The sequence below is a fragment of the Heloderma suspectum genome, chromosome 9, assembly GCF_057233095.1.
Source record: "Heloderma suspectum isolate Gila_16-S chromosome 9, 16-S_ref, whole genome shotgun sequence".
Lineage (NCBI taxonomy): Eukaryota > Metazoa > Chordata > Lepidosauria > Squamata > Helodermatidae > Heloderma > Heloderma suspectum.
The window spans coordinates 28,883,363-28,899,886 of record NC_139466.1 but is presented as its reverse complement, the minus strand read 5'-3'; the positions used below and the strand labels follow the sequence as shown (position 1 = coordinate 28,899,886).

Sequence of the window (16,524 nt, the reverse complement as noted above, 5' to 3'; positions counted from 1 at the left end):
GTTTAGACAAGCTGGCCGGGGGATGTTGGGAGTTGTAGGACTTTTTTGTGTCTAAACATTCATTCATTCATTTTATTTCTATACTGCCCCATAGCCGAAGCTCTCTCTGGGCGGTTCACAAAAATTAAAAACCACTAAAATACATTATATAAAATATAAAAAGTATTCATATAATGACATAAAACAAATAACACACACACAACAACAACAACAACAACAACAACAACATATATCTAAAACAATTTAAAACCATCAGCCAGAGACAATCAAGAGACTCATTGTACACTGCCAAATGCCTGAGAGAAGAGGGCAGTTTTAACCTGGCACTGACTGAAAAGATGACAATGTTAGCGCCGGGTGGGCCTCATCCAGGAGACTACTCCATAAATGGGGAGCCACCACTGAAAAGGCCCTCTCCATTGTTGCCTATGTAAACATGCAAAGGATTGCATCCTAGGAGTCATTTGATTTGATTTTCGGACTTTTAGAAAACAATCCTACACTCCCAGAGAAGGCAATTGGGCCTGTTGGATGTTGAAGGCCTGCCCACCTTTCTTGCTGCCCGCCAAGGTGTTCTACCCCTCCCACTTTTTTTTTCATTTTTCATTCACATTTTTTTCTCGCTTGAAGCTGGGATCACTTCAAAGCTAACTGCGTGTGCGAATGGATGAAGGATGGATGAAGGAGAGATGTGTATAGGCAGGGCCGCCATCAAGGGTAGGCATGGTTGGGCACCTGCTGAGGGCCGACACCCCAGGAGGGGCCCACTGAAAAGATCCCCCTGGAGTTGCTGCTCCTCTTCATCATTGCAACCTGCTTTTTCATCTGCCTCTTCCTCTGGCCCACACAATGGTGGTGGTGAGAAGGTGGAGCAGGAGATGCCACGGCCTGCTTGCTCCCTGGCTCTCTGCCTGCCAAGCAAGCAAGTGGTAGCAATGATGGGGAAGAGGAGAAAGAGCAGGAGCAGCAGGTGACAATGGTGGTCAGAAAGTAAACTCACTGAGGGAGGGGTACTACTGAGGCTGCCTTACCCAAGGGCCCTCCAAAACCTGGAGCCGACACTCTGTGTGTGTGAGAGAGAGGGAGGGGGGATCTCTACACCAGCCTAAAATCCTGCATTTTAAAATCAGGGCTTTCTGCTTCCATTTTAGATGCAGGTTCACAATGACTCCCTTTTTCACGTGCTTCCTTTCCCCCGGCCCCTTTCCCCCTCCTTCTCCCCGCATCTGAGTCTTCCATTATCTTTCATTGATCTCGCTCTTCTTCTTGCCGCTTTTCCTCTTTTCACAGAGGGAACTCAAGCGGAACACAAAAGGGTACTTTGATAGCTCATTATCTGCGATCTATTTAAAAATGCAACAAAGAGCAGATGCCCTGGAGGTTAATGGTGTCATGTAAAGAGCCTGCAAACTTCCAAGAGAGAGCCATCTCAATCGCAGGATAAAAGCTCTGTGTGAAGAAGCCCGGCGAGCAAGAGAAAGAGAATGTGCATCAATGGGTGGAATGAATGAGCTGGCAGGCAGTTGCAGGGGGTGGGGCTGGAGAGAAACAGAGTTTGCTGTCTGTGAAATAGGTTTCTGTTCGTGCTGAAAACTGTGGGTTCAAAGGAGTTGTTTAGTGTGTCGGCGCTCAGTTGTTTAGTTTGTTCGTGGTGCCTAGGACAGTTTTTTCAAATTACCAAATGTGCCCACAGGCCCCAAAATCTTGCTGACCCCTGAGCTAGGATGACTGTGTGTCCTACTTTATAGAGGACGGTCCTCTCTATATATGTTGGTATAACTGAAGTGGAAACAGATATGGAGGAATATATCAGATACACTGATATCAGCTGATTTGAAAGAAAATGTCTTTTTAAAAAATGAGTATCAAGGGCATTTGGCACCACATAAATTAAGTGCGATTTATATTACAGCTCCTGATTTTTAGTTGGTGATATGGGGCGGTAGATTTTTTGCATATATTTTGGAATTGTCCAGTTATACAGCCCTTTTGGACCAATATTCTAATTTGCTTAATGAAATTGCTCATTGATCAATACCACAATGTGATCAATACCACAAAGTCCTAAAGTAGTACTATGGTGTTATCTAAAAGATGTGGTTAATGACACTGGCCTTAGTTGTTGCAAACTTGTGCCCCACAAAAGCAGAAAGGACAAGGTCCCCAATGACAGTTTTAGCATAAATACTCCAGGTGTGAGAGACCTACAAAACTGCACTAGACCAGTTTATAAACTTTGTATTTTATAGTAATTGGTGGTACAATTATGCCAACTGATTTTACAAAAGAATTATAACAATTATAAACAGTCAGTCAGTATTTCAAAACAACTATATCAGTTATGTTTGTCAGTCTACGTGAACCTGGTATGTTTCCATTTTGGTTCTATAAAGTATTTGTCAGGTACTCCTGTAGACATAATATGTTCAGTGACAGTTTACAGTAACTGATAACATTGAAAAATAATAATTTCACTTTCTGGGTGGACAAATTCTTCTTGCTCCCAACAGCTAAAATGTTGGAAGGAAGTTGCTGCATTGATTATACTGAATGGTATGGTAGAGTATGGAACATTGCAACCTTATCAAAATTAACTTATTATAGATTATCATGGCATGGACAACAGTTGGATAAATTTATTGAAAAATTGATTTTATTTGCAATGTTCTGGAATGGCAAATATCAGGCGATTTTCAACCACGTTTTTTTTGTGTGTGTGTATGTGTAAATATTAAACAAATAAAGTTAGTATAACTGGGTAATTTACTGTTAAAGCTGAAACTTCTAGTTTTTCCTTAACTTAGAAAGGTTTCTTTCCACTCTTTCTGCTTCCCTCACAGTGCTTTCAAAGCTTGTCACCCCAAAATTAAGAGCTTCTACTTTGCAACTGACTGCCTGGAAGAAATGAATAGGTAAGATGCATTGATATTCTGCACAGAACTAGAGTCATTTGAATCATATATACGTGGAGCAGCAGCATGAAAGAAAATTACTGCTTCATCTTCTCTGTATTTATGTTAAAATTCCCTTGGGCTGTGAAGAGATGGGATGTGACTATGCAGTTTGCCTGTGGCATTGAAATCAGGGCCAGATTAACCATGATGCTCAAGATGCAGGCTACCAAACAGCTTGCAGGCTCAAGCACTCTTTGTCTGGCCAGATGCAAACATCTAACAAGGCCTCCCTTCTCCCCTGCTACATAATCCTTTGTCTGCTTTGAAAAAAAGAAAGTGGGGTGGACTGGTATCCTTCAACTACTTTGGGTCCCTTTGTTTAAGCTTCTTATGTTTCCAGCTGCCTGATTTGTATTTACAGCTAGACATGGCAGTCAGTAGGATGGCCCCATGCAAAAGAGGACAGGGCTCAGCACGGGTGCCAAGGGTAGGAATGGTTGTGCACCTGCCCAAGGGCCCACACTCCTGAAGGGGCCCAAAGACAAGAGCTCGCCGGACTTCCTCCTCCTCCTCACCAGTGCAGCCTGTTTGTCCACCTGCCTCTCGCTCTGGCCCAGACAACAGTGGTGGTGAGAAGGAGGAGCAGGAGATGCCACGGCCTGCTTGCTCCCTGGCTCTTTGCCTGTCAAGCCAGCAAGTGGAAGTGAGGATGAGAAAGAAGATGAAGAGCAAGAGCAGCTGGTGACAATGGGGATGACAAAGTAGACTCGCTGAGGGAGGGGTTCCACTGAGGGTGCCTTGCCCGAGGACCCTCCAGAACACTGACAAGGCTCCCAGAGCTGTAATAACGGTGTAGAAGAGGGAATTTCAGCTGTCCTGAAACTGTGAAAGGTGCAGGGACTGCACACTCCTTTGCATCTGGCCACCATAGAGTCAGGACGTAGACAGCAAGGCGCACATTCATGTATGTCTGCATGTATGTAATATTCATTATACATGACTGCACTGACAAATGCTCTTCGACCTGGTTCCCCTTCCCTGGGATCTAGTGTCGTTCATTCCTATGCAGCCTAGAGGCCACAGGTCCAACCCATTTATTCACATCTGCCTGGGACCTATCCCTCCTAGCAGTGGCACTGGCTCCCACAATCCCATGGGATCTCAGCATCCCTGATTGCCATGGTGTTTGTCCCTCCCTCCTGCTGCCAGTCTGCTGCCACACCCACTTGGCTTCTCATTTCTCTGCCGTAGGAAATGCCAACAGGAACTGAGGAACCAGGACTTGTCGTTCTTGAGACAGCAGATCACCTAGGGAGGTGAATCGCTCCATTTCCCTGCATCTCCAACGACAAGTCCTAGGCTAGTTGCGGAGGGGCAAAAGCAGAGGAGGGCAGAAAAGGGCAACTAAAATGGTCAAGGGGGTGGAGCAACTCCCCTATGAGGAAAGGGTACAACATCTGGGGCTGTTTAGCTTAGAAAAAAGGAGGAGAAGGGGAGACACAATACAGGTATAAAAAAATTATGCATGGTGTGGAGAAAATGGATAGGGAGACATTTTTCTCCCTCTCTCATAATACTAGAACCCAATGGGGTCATCCCATGAAGCTGATCAGTGGGAGATTCAGGACAGAAAAAAGGAGGGACTTCTTCATGCAGCGCAGAATTAAACGATGGAATTTGCTACCACAAGATGTAGTGACGGTAGGGATGTCACGAGTGCCCGACTTAGTCCGGGAGGCTGGCAAAATCCCCCATGCCTGGCCCCCTGGGTCCCGCTCGCCGAACTCCAGAGCACCAACAGGCCCAGCAGATGAGTGCCCTGGAGCTCAGCAAGCGGCCAAGAACAGCTCAGACTTGGCTGTCCAAGTCCAAACTGCTCGCAAGCAAGAGATGGCTAGGGTGTGCCGTGCCTCCTCCTGCTGCTGGAAGGAAGAGAAGGTGGCACCCCATCGCAGGCACCCTCCCAGATGCTCCCCACACTCATGCAGGCCCCATCTAGTGAGCACCAGCCATTTTGCTGACTTGTTCTTTTTACAAAAAAACGGAGCTAAAAGGAACTGCGCATATTTAAATGTGCATATTTTTAAACTCCCCTTTTTTCATAAAAAAGGCAGCAAAATGGTGGACACTCACCAGACAGGCCCGAGGTGAGTGCGGGTGACTCACCGAGCTCCTGGGGGCTCAAATGCAGGTCTGGGGGGGGTGACCAGGGGCAGCACTTCAGCAGGCACCCAGAGAACCTGGACAGAGGTGGGTTCGCACATCCCTAAGGGACGGCCACCAATTTGAATGGCTTTAAAAGGGCAATTGGACAAATTCCTGGAGGAGAAGGCTATCGATGGCTACTAGTCTTGATGGCTCCAGTACGAGAGGCAGTGAGTCTATGTACACCAGTTACTGGGGAACATGGATGGGAGGGTGCTTTTGCGCTCATGCCCTGCTTGTGGGTTTCCTGTGGGCAGCTGGTTGGCCACTGTGTGAACAGAATGCTGGACCCGATGGACTTTGGTCTGATTCAGCAGAGCTCTTCTGATGTTCTTAGGCTTTCATTTCTTGCTTGGGGAAGCATCTGGCTGGCCTCTGTGGGAGACCGGATGCTGGACTGAATGGACTTTCAGTTGTGCTGCTAGGACCCCTCAGCCCATGGGGTGAGGGGGAGAGGGCAGGAACGGATCACCCAAGAGAGCAGCTAGTGATGAGGCAGCAGCAGATAGGCCCAGCTCCAGCCAAGGCCCACCAGGGCTGATGCTGGTCACTACAGCACCTTTTCTTTCTTTGAAGAGAAACTCCTGTGGAGGGGTGGGGTGGAATCCCCACTCAGTTCCCATCCCCGCCCACAAAGTCATAGTTGAGTCTACGGCCTTGGGGGGTGGGGGTCAACTATATTGTATGGTCTCTTAGGGTCGCTAAGTTTAGAGCCTAAAATTTAGCTATACCACCGTGGACCTTTGACCTTATCCAGCAGGGTTCTTCTTACGTTCTTATGAGGCTGGCTCATAATTTGCAAGCTGTGATTTGCAGAGAAGCAGGCATTACGTCTGCCCTGGATTTAAGTCTATTTTCATGATGGGGTTAAGTACCAATGAGTAGGGGCTTGCTTGCAGGCAGCCCACATAGTTGTTCTGCTAGATTCGTCCTGTTGTTCTGCCTTTTTGCAAGACATAAGAACATAAGAACATCAGAAGAGGCCTGCTGGAGCAGACCAAGGGTCCATCTATTCCAGCATTCTATTCACACAGTGACCAACCAGCTGTCGACCAGGGACCCACCAGCAGGGCATGAGCGCAACAGCACCCTCCCATCCATGTTCCCCAGCAACTGGTGTACATAGGCTCACTGCCTCTGGTACTGGAGGTAGCACATAGCCATCAAGACTAGTAGCCATTGATAGCCTTCTCCTCCAGGAATTTGCCTAACCCCCTTTTAAAGCCATCCAAATGGTGGCCATCACTACATCTTATAGACGTGAATTCCATAGTTTAACTATGTGCTGTGTGAAGAAGTTTTTCCTTTTATCTGTTGGATTCTCTCACCAATCAGCTGCAAAGGATGACTTCAGGTGCTAGTATTGTGAGAGAGGGAGAAAAATGTCTCCCTATCTACATTCTCCACACCATGCATCATTTTGTAGACCTCTATCATTTCTCCCCTTACCCTCCTTTTTTCCCAAGCTAAACAATCCCAGCTGTTGAAACCGTCTCTCATAGGGGAGATGCTCCAGCCCCTTGATCATTTTAGTGGCCCTTTTCTGCACTTTTCCCAGCTCTACAATATCTTTGTTTAGGTGTGGTGACCAGAATTGGACACAGTATTCCAAGTGTGGTTGCACCATAGATTTGTATAGGGGCAGTATGATGTTGGCAGTTTTATTCTCAATCCCTTTTCTAATCATGCTGCTTTGCCAGGACTGCACAAGCACACTTGTGTTCTCTGCAACAAAATAACAAATTAATCATGAAATTAATACATTTGTCTATCCTTTGCCTTGGTCATTCGGTGCCTTTGAAGTGATAAATGGTACTGTGCCACAAATATGTTTGGAAATGAGAGATCCTTCCTTTTATCTTAGAGGGAGCCTTCTGTCACCTGATATATTGACCCCCCTCCCCAAAAGTGAGCCCCCCACCCCCGCAATGGACCTATTACTCTATGGATTTATCACATCTGAACAAGAAATGGGCAAAGAATGTGATATTTATTCATCAGATCACTCCCTTCAAGAAAAAAAATCAAAACTGAGATGAGAATTAATTGTGTGATAAAATACAAAGGTTGTCCAAATTAATTCCAATTAGAGACAAGTAGCAAGTTATTAATATTTTAAATTACCTCCTACAGATAACGTTTGCAAAGGACATCAGAGATTACTTGGCTGGAGCATGCTACTTTGGCTCCCCTGGAAAACTGATAAAAGCAAAGCAGGAGGCTATATTGGAATGAATGTGAACTGTTCAAAAGATTAGAAAGAAACAATATTGATTCTTAATCAGATAAGTAGGCATACTCTGCATTGTCATTAACTAATTGAAAGCAGGCACAATGAGTTTAAAAAAAATAACAAAAGACTTATTCTTAATGATGACTTCTTAAAAAAATTTCACATCCCAGCCATCAGAATTACAGAGCGGGTTGGCCTTTCTTCACAGTATAGTCTCTCAACCCATACTTCCTAGAGCAAAATGAAATGTAATGGGGGTAGCCATTCTTCCTGTTAATGTTTCTATCCCCTTCATATATCAGACAGTTTAATTTTTACAGGAAGGTTTAATGTGGGTGAGGTGATCTGAACTCTGCCCCAACCCCTAGTAATTTCCCATGGCCCCCATATTAACTTCCCATGGCCCCCACTTTAACTTCCCATGCAATATTACTTCAGGCACTTTCCTTCTCAGCCCAGCTCACTATGTATCAGAGCTGGGTTGGGAGAATAAGTCTGAATTGATGGAGCCTGAGGAGATAAGGCTGGGGGGGGAAAGGGGATGGGATTCAGCTCTAACACCTGCATGTCCCTTTTTATCATAAAGTTCAGAACCCCCTCCCTTTGCCTTATAGTGAATAGCCCAGGCAAAAGATGGGTGACCAGCCAGGTGCTGGCCCTAAAACTGATTTGGAAAAAGATTCCCCAGCCCTGATCTAGAACCTAATTGTCCAGCCACAAGCACTAAAGTTTGGGAAAGGGAAGAAGACTCTGGGGATGTTCAAGAGATCCTCCTTCAAACCAGACCCAACTTGGGAGGATGTTCAGCAACATAATCCAGACCCCTGAAATAATTCCCCTGCACTGAGTAGTATCCAATGTCCGTCGTATGTAAAGTAGACTCATTGAAATGCATGAGACTTACATTAGTCACAACTAATTTAAGTCCCATTCATTTCAATGAATTTACTCTGCGTGGGAGTAACATTGGATACTACCTATTATTTCCAGTCAGACCAGGGCAGCATCCTGGTCCCCTATGGCCATTGCTAGCTACCACAGATGGCTTTTACTGGAGCGTGTTAGCTGGATTTACAGGAAATGTTCATACAATATTCATGGCCCTTTAAAATGTGTGCTGCTGGCAGGAAAGCTATCTTTCCAAATGTACAGGCTTTCCCCTGCTGAGAGGCATAAAAGGGTCTGCAAAATCTAAGGCTGTTAGGCGCGATCAGATGAAATTATCCACATTATACCCAGGATAGATTCTCCAAAATGAGACCACTGTGCTCCCAGATCAAAATTTGCTCTGGGGTTGTTCCGATCTCCCCAGAATCGGTACAGTAATTTCTATGTGTGTAGTATGTGTGTGTCTGTGTACATATAAGAAACTTGATGCAGTAGTAGACATCACTACTACAGTTAATGCTACATTCCATAACTAATTCAGACATGAAGGTGAAGAGACTGTGAATACAAGAACATAAGAAGAGCCCTGCTGGATCAGACCAAGGGTCCATCTAGTCCAGCATTCTGCTCAAACAGTGGCCAACCAGCTGCCTGTGGGAAACCCACAAGCAAGACATGAGTGCAACAGCACCCTCCCACCCATGTTCCCCAGCAACTGGTGCACATATGCATACTGCCTCTGATATTGAAGGTAGCATACAGCCATCAGGACTAGTAGCCATTGATAGACTTCTCCTCCAGGAATTTGTCCAACCCCCTTTTAAAGCCATCCAAATTGGTGGCCATCACCACATCTGGTGGTAGTGAATTCTATACTTTGACTATGCCCTGTGTGAAGAAGTCCTGAATCTCCCACCAATCAGCTTCATGAGATGACTCCTGGTTCTAGTATTATGAGAGAGGGAGAAAAATGTTTCCCTATCCACTTTCTCCACACCATGCATATTTTTGTACACCTCTATCGTGGCTCCCCTTACTCAGCTCTTTTCCAAGCTAGTTCCAGTTGTTGTAACCTTTCCTTATAGGGGAGATGCTCCATCCCCTTGATCATTTTAGTTGCCCTTTTCTGCACTTTTCCAACTCTACAATATCCCCCTTTTTTAGGTGTGGTGACCAGAACTGTACACAGTATTCCAGGTCTGGTCACACCATAGATTTGTACCCAATATGTTATCCATTGTGAGCAGTATCGAAGAACTTCTTCACACATTACATTATTAGACATGCCAAATGTAGCACTCAATAGGGTTGTGGAAATGCTGGGAGCCTGGGACCCCAGAGGGCCCGCCACAGTTGACCCTGGCATCCCCTTTTTAAAAATATGTTTAATTTAGGGAAATTTATGGAAATTTATGGTAATTAGGGCTGAATTTCTGTAATTTGTGTAATTTTGGCTGTAATTTGCACAAATTTCACCATAATTTGTGCAAATTCAGCCATAATTTGCGTAAATTGTAGAACCTTCCCCTCAAAAATGCACAAAAAGGGTCCCAGAGTTCAGGGGAAAGCCCTCAGCTCAGCTTGCAGATGCAAATTGAGTCATACACACAGCGGAACTCCGTCAAAAGAACTGTATTTCCCAGTGACAGACATCCCTAATAAAAAGAGTGCATTGCAATTTTCTAGTCTTTTTTCTATTGTAGTTCTCTTCAACCATTTATGAGGGATTATACTTTTTTGAGGAGATAAACCTCCTACCATTATAAATGGCAGGTCAAGCACAATTGACAAAGCACATGGGCCATCATGTGATTTATACATAATGTTTTGACATCAAATTGTCCTTCAGTGCTATGACTCCCTTGCTGGAACCCGATAAAACATTTTCTCCCATAGCATATGTAACACTATGGAACGTGGGAAGCGAATCAAAGGATATCTGAATGAGAAACGCCTTTTGGTGAAAATGACTCCTCTCTGCATCAGGAACAGCAAAAGGAAGACACTCAGAATGAGAAAACATGTTTTTATTTAGAGCATGGGGTAAAAACCCCGCAGCCTCATTTCAAATGCCCCCTGCAAGCAACTGTTCAGGCCTCTTGCAAGAGCGATCTGTCCCTCCACCATCGGATGCCCACTTACTCATCACCAAAAAAGAGAGTTGCATGACATCACTAAAAAAAGAGAGGACCAAAGAGGGTGCCCATTGCACGTATATATGCGTGGATGTCAGTGTATAAAGAATGACTATATGGTAAATGGAAATAGAATACACCACACCATAGTGTGAAAGACTGTGACCAGGTGACCTGTGTGTTGGCTCAATCTGCTGTCCAGGTGCTGTTAGTTATTGATGGGCAGGTTGAAGGATTTGGACAAATTCGTTCAAGACAGTTAGATTTTGACAGTTATCTATCATGATAGCTATATGCTTGGAACCTCCAGATTCTGTTGTTCGCTCAACATGTCAGGAGCAAAGAGATTTGTATGCGTGGTGCTTGATGCCATACATACACATCTGTGTACAAATGGTGTACATCCAGTGGATTCTGGTAAAACCGGGAGAGCCACTTTGTGCATACAGCCTATGGTAAGTGTGTTTGGGATTAACAGCCACAGTCGCTCAGCCAGATATTGGTTCTGCGATGAAGACGACACACATGTTCCTCTTCACTATGACATGTATGAGGTGATCTGTGTTTCAAGGGTAGGCAGGCATATAAGTGTGCACAAGCCCAGTTTGTGTGATCCCCCACACCCTGCTCCTTACACACACCAATGGTACTTTTTGAGAAGAAAGGATTGTGTGGAACGGGCCTATACACATATGGGACTATGTCCACAGTGCCCTTATGACACATAAGTGACCCTGTCTCTTAAACTGGATGAGGAGGGGGAATAGAATGGAATGGAGTTTCTTGGAAGAGGGCTCGATTGGCTAGCTGGCTGGAGCCCTGAACAGGAGCACGCCACACTGCAACATTTGGCACAGGTCCCACTTGCATTTCTTTATTAATAGTAGAAATGTGAAGGCCTGGGGGGGGGGATGGGGGGAACTGGAAAAAATTGTTTTCTCTCAGGGATTTTTGGAAGATATGGGGGAGGGGAGTTTTTTTGCCTCCAAAATTCTTCTTTTCCCCACCCCCTTTTTTCTGGGTATTTTCCAGGGCTTCACATCTCTAGCTAAGACTATTATATTTAAGACCTATCTATCTATCTATCTATCTATCTATCTATCTATCTATTTATTTATTTATTTATTTGAATTGTGCCCTGCCTTTCTACCATGAAAAATGGCACTCAGGGCAGCTTACAATAATAAATAAAACTGGAGTAAAATGATAATAAAACAAATGTATCACGACACAATTAAAAACACAACAGTGATGATCCCTTTTCCCTGGAGTGACCATTAAAGAATGTTGGGATGGGAGGAGATGTCTATTCCTCCACTTCAGGTACTGGATCCTCACCTGGGTGAGACCATTAAAGAATATTGGGATGGTGGGAAGATGTATGAACTGGCCAAAAGAATGCAAAGAAAATCCACCTTTTCTCTGAAGGCTTTGGCGTAGTTCTTTAGTTCTTATCCCCATCTGAAACAAAAGCCTGAGTATGTACAAATGCATTTGTTCACATTCTTTCCTTGTGATCCCAACAAACCCCTGACGGGAGACAATTCCAGAGTTGTGGGCCCACCACTGAAAAGGCCTTCTGCCTTGGTGGTGGGCAGGTGAGAAGGCCCTCTACAGATGATCTCAGAATGTGGGCTGGCTGGTACAGGAAAAAGTGGCCCTTCAAGTAACTTGGGCCCAAATCATTTAAGACTTTAAAGATTAGAAGGTACATCTAGTCCAGCATTCCATTTGCCATGGAGGTCATATACAGTATACTGCTGGTATATGCTGCTGGCACTAAACTAACAAGAGGAGGAAGAGGAGGAGTCCTCAGAAATTTCAGATAACTCTGAAATTATCCAGTTTTCGCGTCTTGTGCTTCCTTCACCCGATTTTTTAAAACTTTCGTTCTGTACAATAAGAGAATGTAGGCAAGTACTTCAAGACAATTGTAGTAGGTTGCTGTTTATTTAATGCCTTATCTCTGTATCCTTTCGTCAGATGGATGAATCGCCTGGGCCTAGCAGCCATTGGTTATACACCTGACGACAAGGATATCCGGCCAGATGAAGGTAAGGCCTTCATTATTTTTGGACATTAATCTGAGTGGGGGAGGGGTGGAGGATATAGGCTCTGAGAATACTCCAGATATCAGAATATGAACCTAGACAGATTCTTTTCATTAACACATTTGATAACTTTAGTAATTATGGTTTCAGAGATATGTTTGAGAGCTATGTTGGATCTCTGTTATAATGCAGCAATAGGATCTCAGTTGTTGTTGTTCAGTCGTTCAGTCGTGTCCGACTCTTCGTGACCCCATGGACCATAGCACGCCAGGCCTTCCTGTCCTGCGCTCTCTCCCGGAGCGTGCTCAAGTTCATATTCATTGCATCCGTGATGCTATCTAGCCATCTCATCCTCTGCCGTCCCCTTCTCCTTTTGCCTTCAGTCTTTCCCAGCATCAGGGTCTTTTCCAGGGAGTTTTCTCTTCGCATTAGGTGGCCAAAATATTGGAGTTTCAGCTTCATTATCTGTCCTTCCAATGAGCAGTCAGGGTTGATTTCCTTTAGGATGGACTGATTTGACCTCCTTGCAGTCCAGGGGACTCGTAAGAGTCTTCTCCAGCACCACAGTTGGAAAGCATCAATTCTTCGGCGCTCAGCCTTCCTTATAGTCCAGCTCTCACAGCCATACATTACTACTGGGAAAACCATAGCTTTGATTAGACGGACCTTTGTCGGCAAGGTGATGTCTCTGCTTCTTACTATGCTGTCTAGGTTTGCCATAGCTTTCCTCCCAAGGAGCAAGCATCTTTTAATGTCATGGCTACAGTCACCGTCTGCGGTGATCTTGGAGCCCAAGAAAGTAAAATCCGTCACTGCTTCCATTTCTTCCCCTTCTATATGCCAGGAAGTGATAGGGCCAGATGCCATGATCTTAGTTTTTTTAATGTTGAGTTTCAAACCAGCTTTTGCACTCTCCTCTTTCACCCTCAACAAGAGGCTCTTTAGATCCTCTTCGCTTTCTGCCATTAGGGTGGTATCATCTGCATATCGGAGGTTGTTGATAATTCTCCCACCAATCTTAATTCCGATCTCTGATTCATCCAACCCGGCATTTCTCATGATGTACTCTGCATATAAGTTAAATAAGCATGGTGACAATATGCAGCCTTGTCGTACTCCTTTCCCAATTTTGAACCACTCAGTTGTTCCATGTCTGGTTCTTACTGTTGCTTCTTGACCCTCGTACAGGTTTCTCAGGAGACAGGTAAGGTGGTCTGGTACTCCCATCACTTCAAGAATTTGCCACAGTTTGTTGTGATCCACACAATCAAAGGCTTTAGCGTAGTCAATGAAGCAGAAATAGACGTTTTTCTGGAATTCTCTTGCTTTCTCCATGATCCAGCGAATGTTGGCGATTTGATCTCTAGTTCCTCTGCCTCTTTGAAACCCAGCTTGTACTTCCGGTAGTTCTCGGTTCGCATACTGCTGAAGCCTAGCTTGTAGGATTTTGAGCATCACCTTGCTGGCATGTGAAATGAGCGCAATTGTGCGGTAGTTTGAACACTCTTTGCCGTTGCCCTTCTTTGGAATTGGAATGTAAACTGACCTTTTCCAGTCTTGCGGCCATTGTTGAGTGTGCCAAATTTGTTGGCATATTGAATGCAGCACTTTAACAGCATCATCTTTTAGGATTTTAAATAACTCAGCTGGAATACTGTCATCTCCACTAGCTTTGTTGTTAGTAATGCTTCCTAAGGCCCACTTGACTTCACTCTCTAGGATGTCTGGCTCAAGTTCAGTGACCGCACTATCATGGCTATCAGGGACATTCAGATCTTTCCTGTATAGTTCTTCTGTGTATTCTTTCCACCTCTTCTTCATCTCATCTGCATCTGTTAGGTCCCTGCCTTCTTTGTCCTTTATCATGCCTGTCTTTGCACAAAACGTTCCCTTGAGATCTCCGATTTTCTTGAAGAGATCTCTAGTCTTTCCCATTCTGTTATTTTCCTCGATTTCTTTGCATTGTTCATTTAAGAAGGCCTTCTTGTCTCTCCTTGCTATTCTCTGGAACTCTGCATTCAGTTGGATATATCTTCCCCTTTCTCCCTTGCTTTTCACTTCCCTTCTTTCCTCAGCTACTTGTAAAGCCTCATCAGACAGCCACTTGGCTTTCTTACATTTCTTTTTCTTTGGGATGGATTTCGTTACGGACCTCCGTCCATAGTTCCTCAGGCTATGATAGACTCTGTCTATCAGGTCTAATCCCTGAAATCTATTCCTCACCTCCACTGTATATTCATAAGGGATATGATTTAGGTCATACCTGAACGGTTTAGTGGTTTTCCCGACGTTCTTCAATTTAAGCCGAAATTTTGCAACAAGAAGCTCATGATCTGAGCCACAGTCAGCTCCAGGTCTTGTTTTTACTGACTGTATAGAGCTTCTCCATCTTTGGCTGCAAAGGACATAATCAATCTGATTTCGATATTGACCATCTGGTGATGTCCATGTGTAGAGTCGTCTCTTGTGCTGTTGGAAAAGAGTGTTTGCTATGATCAGCGTGTTCTCTTGGCAAAACTCTATTAGCTTTTGTCCTGCTTCATTTTGTACACCAAGGCCATGCCTGCCTGTTATCCCGGTGATTTCTTGACTTCCTACTTTAGCATTCCAATCCCCTATGATGAAGAGGACATCTTTTTTTGGTGTTAGTTCTAGAAGGTGTTGTAGGTCTTCATAGAACCGATCAACCTCAGCTTCTTCGGCCTCAGTGGTTGGGGCATAGACTTGAATTACTGTGATGTTGAATGGTTTGCCTTGGATTCGTACTGAGATCATTCTATCATTTTTAAGATTGTACCCCAGTACTGCTTTTCCCACCCTTTTGTTGACTATGAGTGCTACTCCATTTCTTCTAAGGGATTCTTGCCCACAATAGTAGATATGATGGTCACCTGAATTAAATTCGCCCATGCCTGTCCATTTTAGTTCGCTGATTCCCAAGATGTCGATGTTCAATCTTGCCATCTCATGTTTGACCACCTCCAGCTTACCTTGATTCATTGATCTGACATTCCAGGTTCCTAAACAGTATTGTTCTTTACAGCATCGGATTTTCTTTTCACCACCAGACACATCCACAGCTGAGTGTCCTTTCGGCTTTGGCCCAGCCACTTCACTCTTTCTGGCACTACTTGGAAATACCCTCTGCTCTTCCCCAGTAGTATATTGGACACCTTCCGACCTGAGGGGCTCATCTTCCAGCGTCATCTCTTTTAGCCTTGTGATACGTTCCATGGGGTTTTCTTGGCAAGAATACTGGAGTGGGTTGCCATTTCCTTCTCCAGTGGACCACATTTTGTCAGAACTCTCCACCATGACCTGTCCGTCTTGGGTGGCCCTGCACGGCATAGCTTATGGCTTCACTGAGTTACGCAAGCCCCTTCGCCACAACAAGGCAGTGATCCATGAAGGGGAGGATCTCAGTTATACTGTGCCAGTAGGGATATCCTCTACCTTGATTTATGTCAGTAACAATTGGCAAGTTTGGGAGCACCATAAGTCTCCTCTGGCAGACTTCTGAATCCTTGAAACTCAAAAGCTGGGGCAAATATGAAGTATTGAACAGAGAGCTGGGGTTTTTTTATGAGAAACCCATCTCCCATAAACTCCCTCACTGGTGCTAAGCAAGTCAACCAAGGGCTCTTCACAAGTAAGCCTAGGGATGCTTGGGGAATTCAAATTTTGGGACCCCCTCCCTGCCCAGCATCCCACTCCTCTTCACCTTCCCCAAGCTCCTCTGGAGTCACTGTTGCAATCTAGGCAGAGTAGCTGATGCAGTGTTTTCCATGGTGGCTGTGAGGCAGAGGGAACCAGCCTAATGTTGGATTCCCCTTCCCAGGTTTTTAGGAGCATCTATGGCCTCAGGACAGGAGGGGTGTGTGGATCCACCATATCCTATGGTCCCTGGACCCTGGGACACTACCAGGGACCATAGGATTCTCTGTTGCTGTTGTTGTTGTTGCTAATTACATTTTTATACCACCCCATAGCCGAAGCTCTCTGGGCAGTTTACAAAGTTTAAAACATTAAAAATACAGTATGTAAAATTTCCCCTTCATGGATCACTGCCTTGTTGTGGCGAAGGGGCTTGCGTAACTCAGTGAAGCCATAAGCTATGC

At 44.8% G+C, this 16,524-nt stretch overlaps 1 protein-coding gene across 1 annotated transcript in view; it reads left to right on the top strand.

Annotated features, from left to right (window-relative positions):
• Positions 1-16,524, top strand: part of LOC146338550 (connector enhancer of kinase suppressor of ras 2-like) — a 122,588-nt gene that overhangs the window by 67,007 nt on the left and 39,057 nt on the right. Inside the window, exons 7-8 of the mRNA XM_084814027.1 lie at positions 2,841-2,912; positions 12,339-12,409. Coding sequence (XP_084670153.1) covers positions 2,841-2,912; positions 12,339-12,409 — 143 coding nt within the window. The remainder of the gene's footprint in view (positions 1-2,840; positions 2,913-12,338; positions 12,410-16,524) is intronic.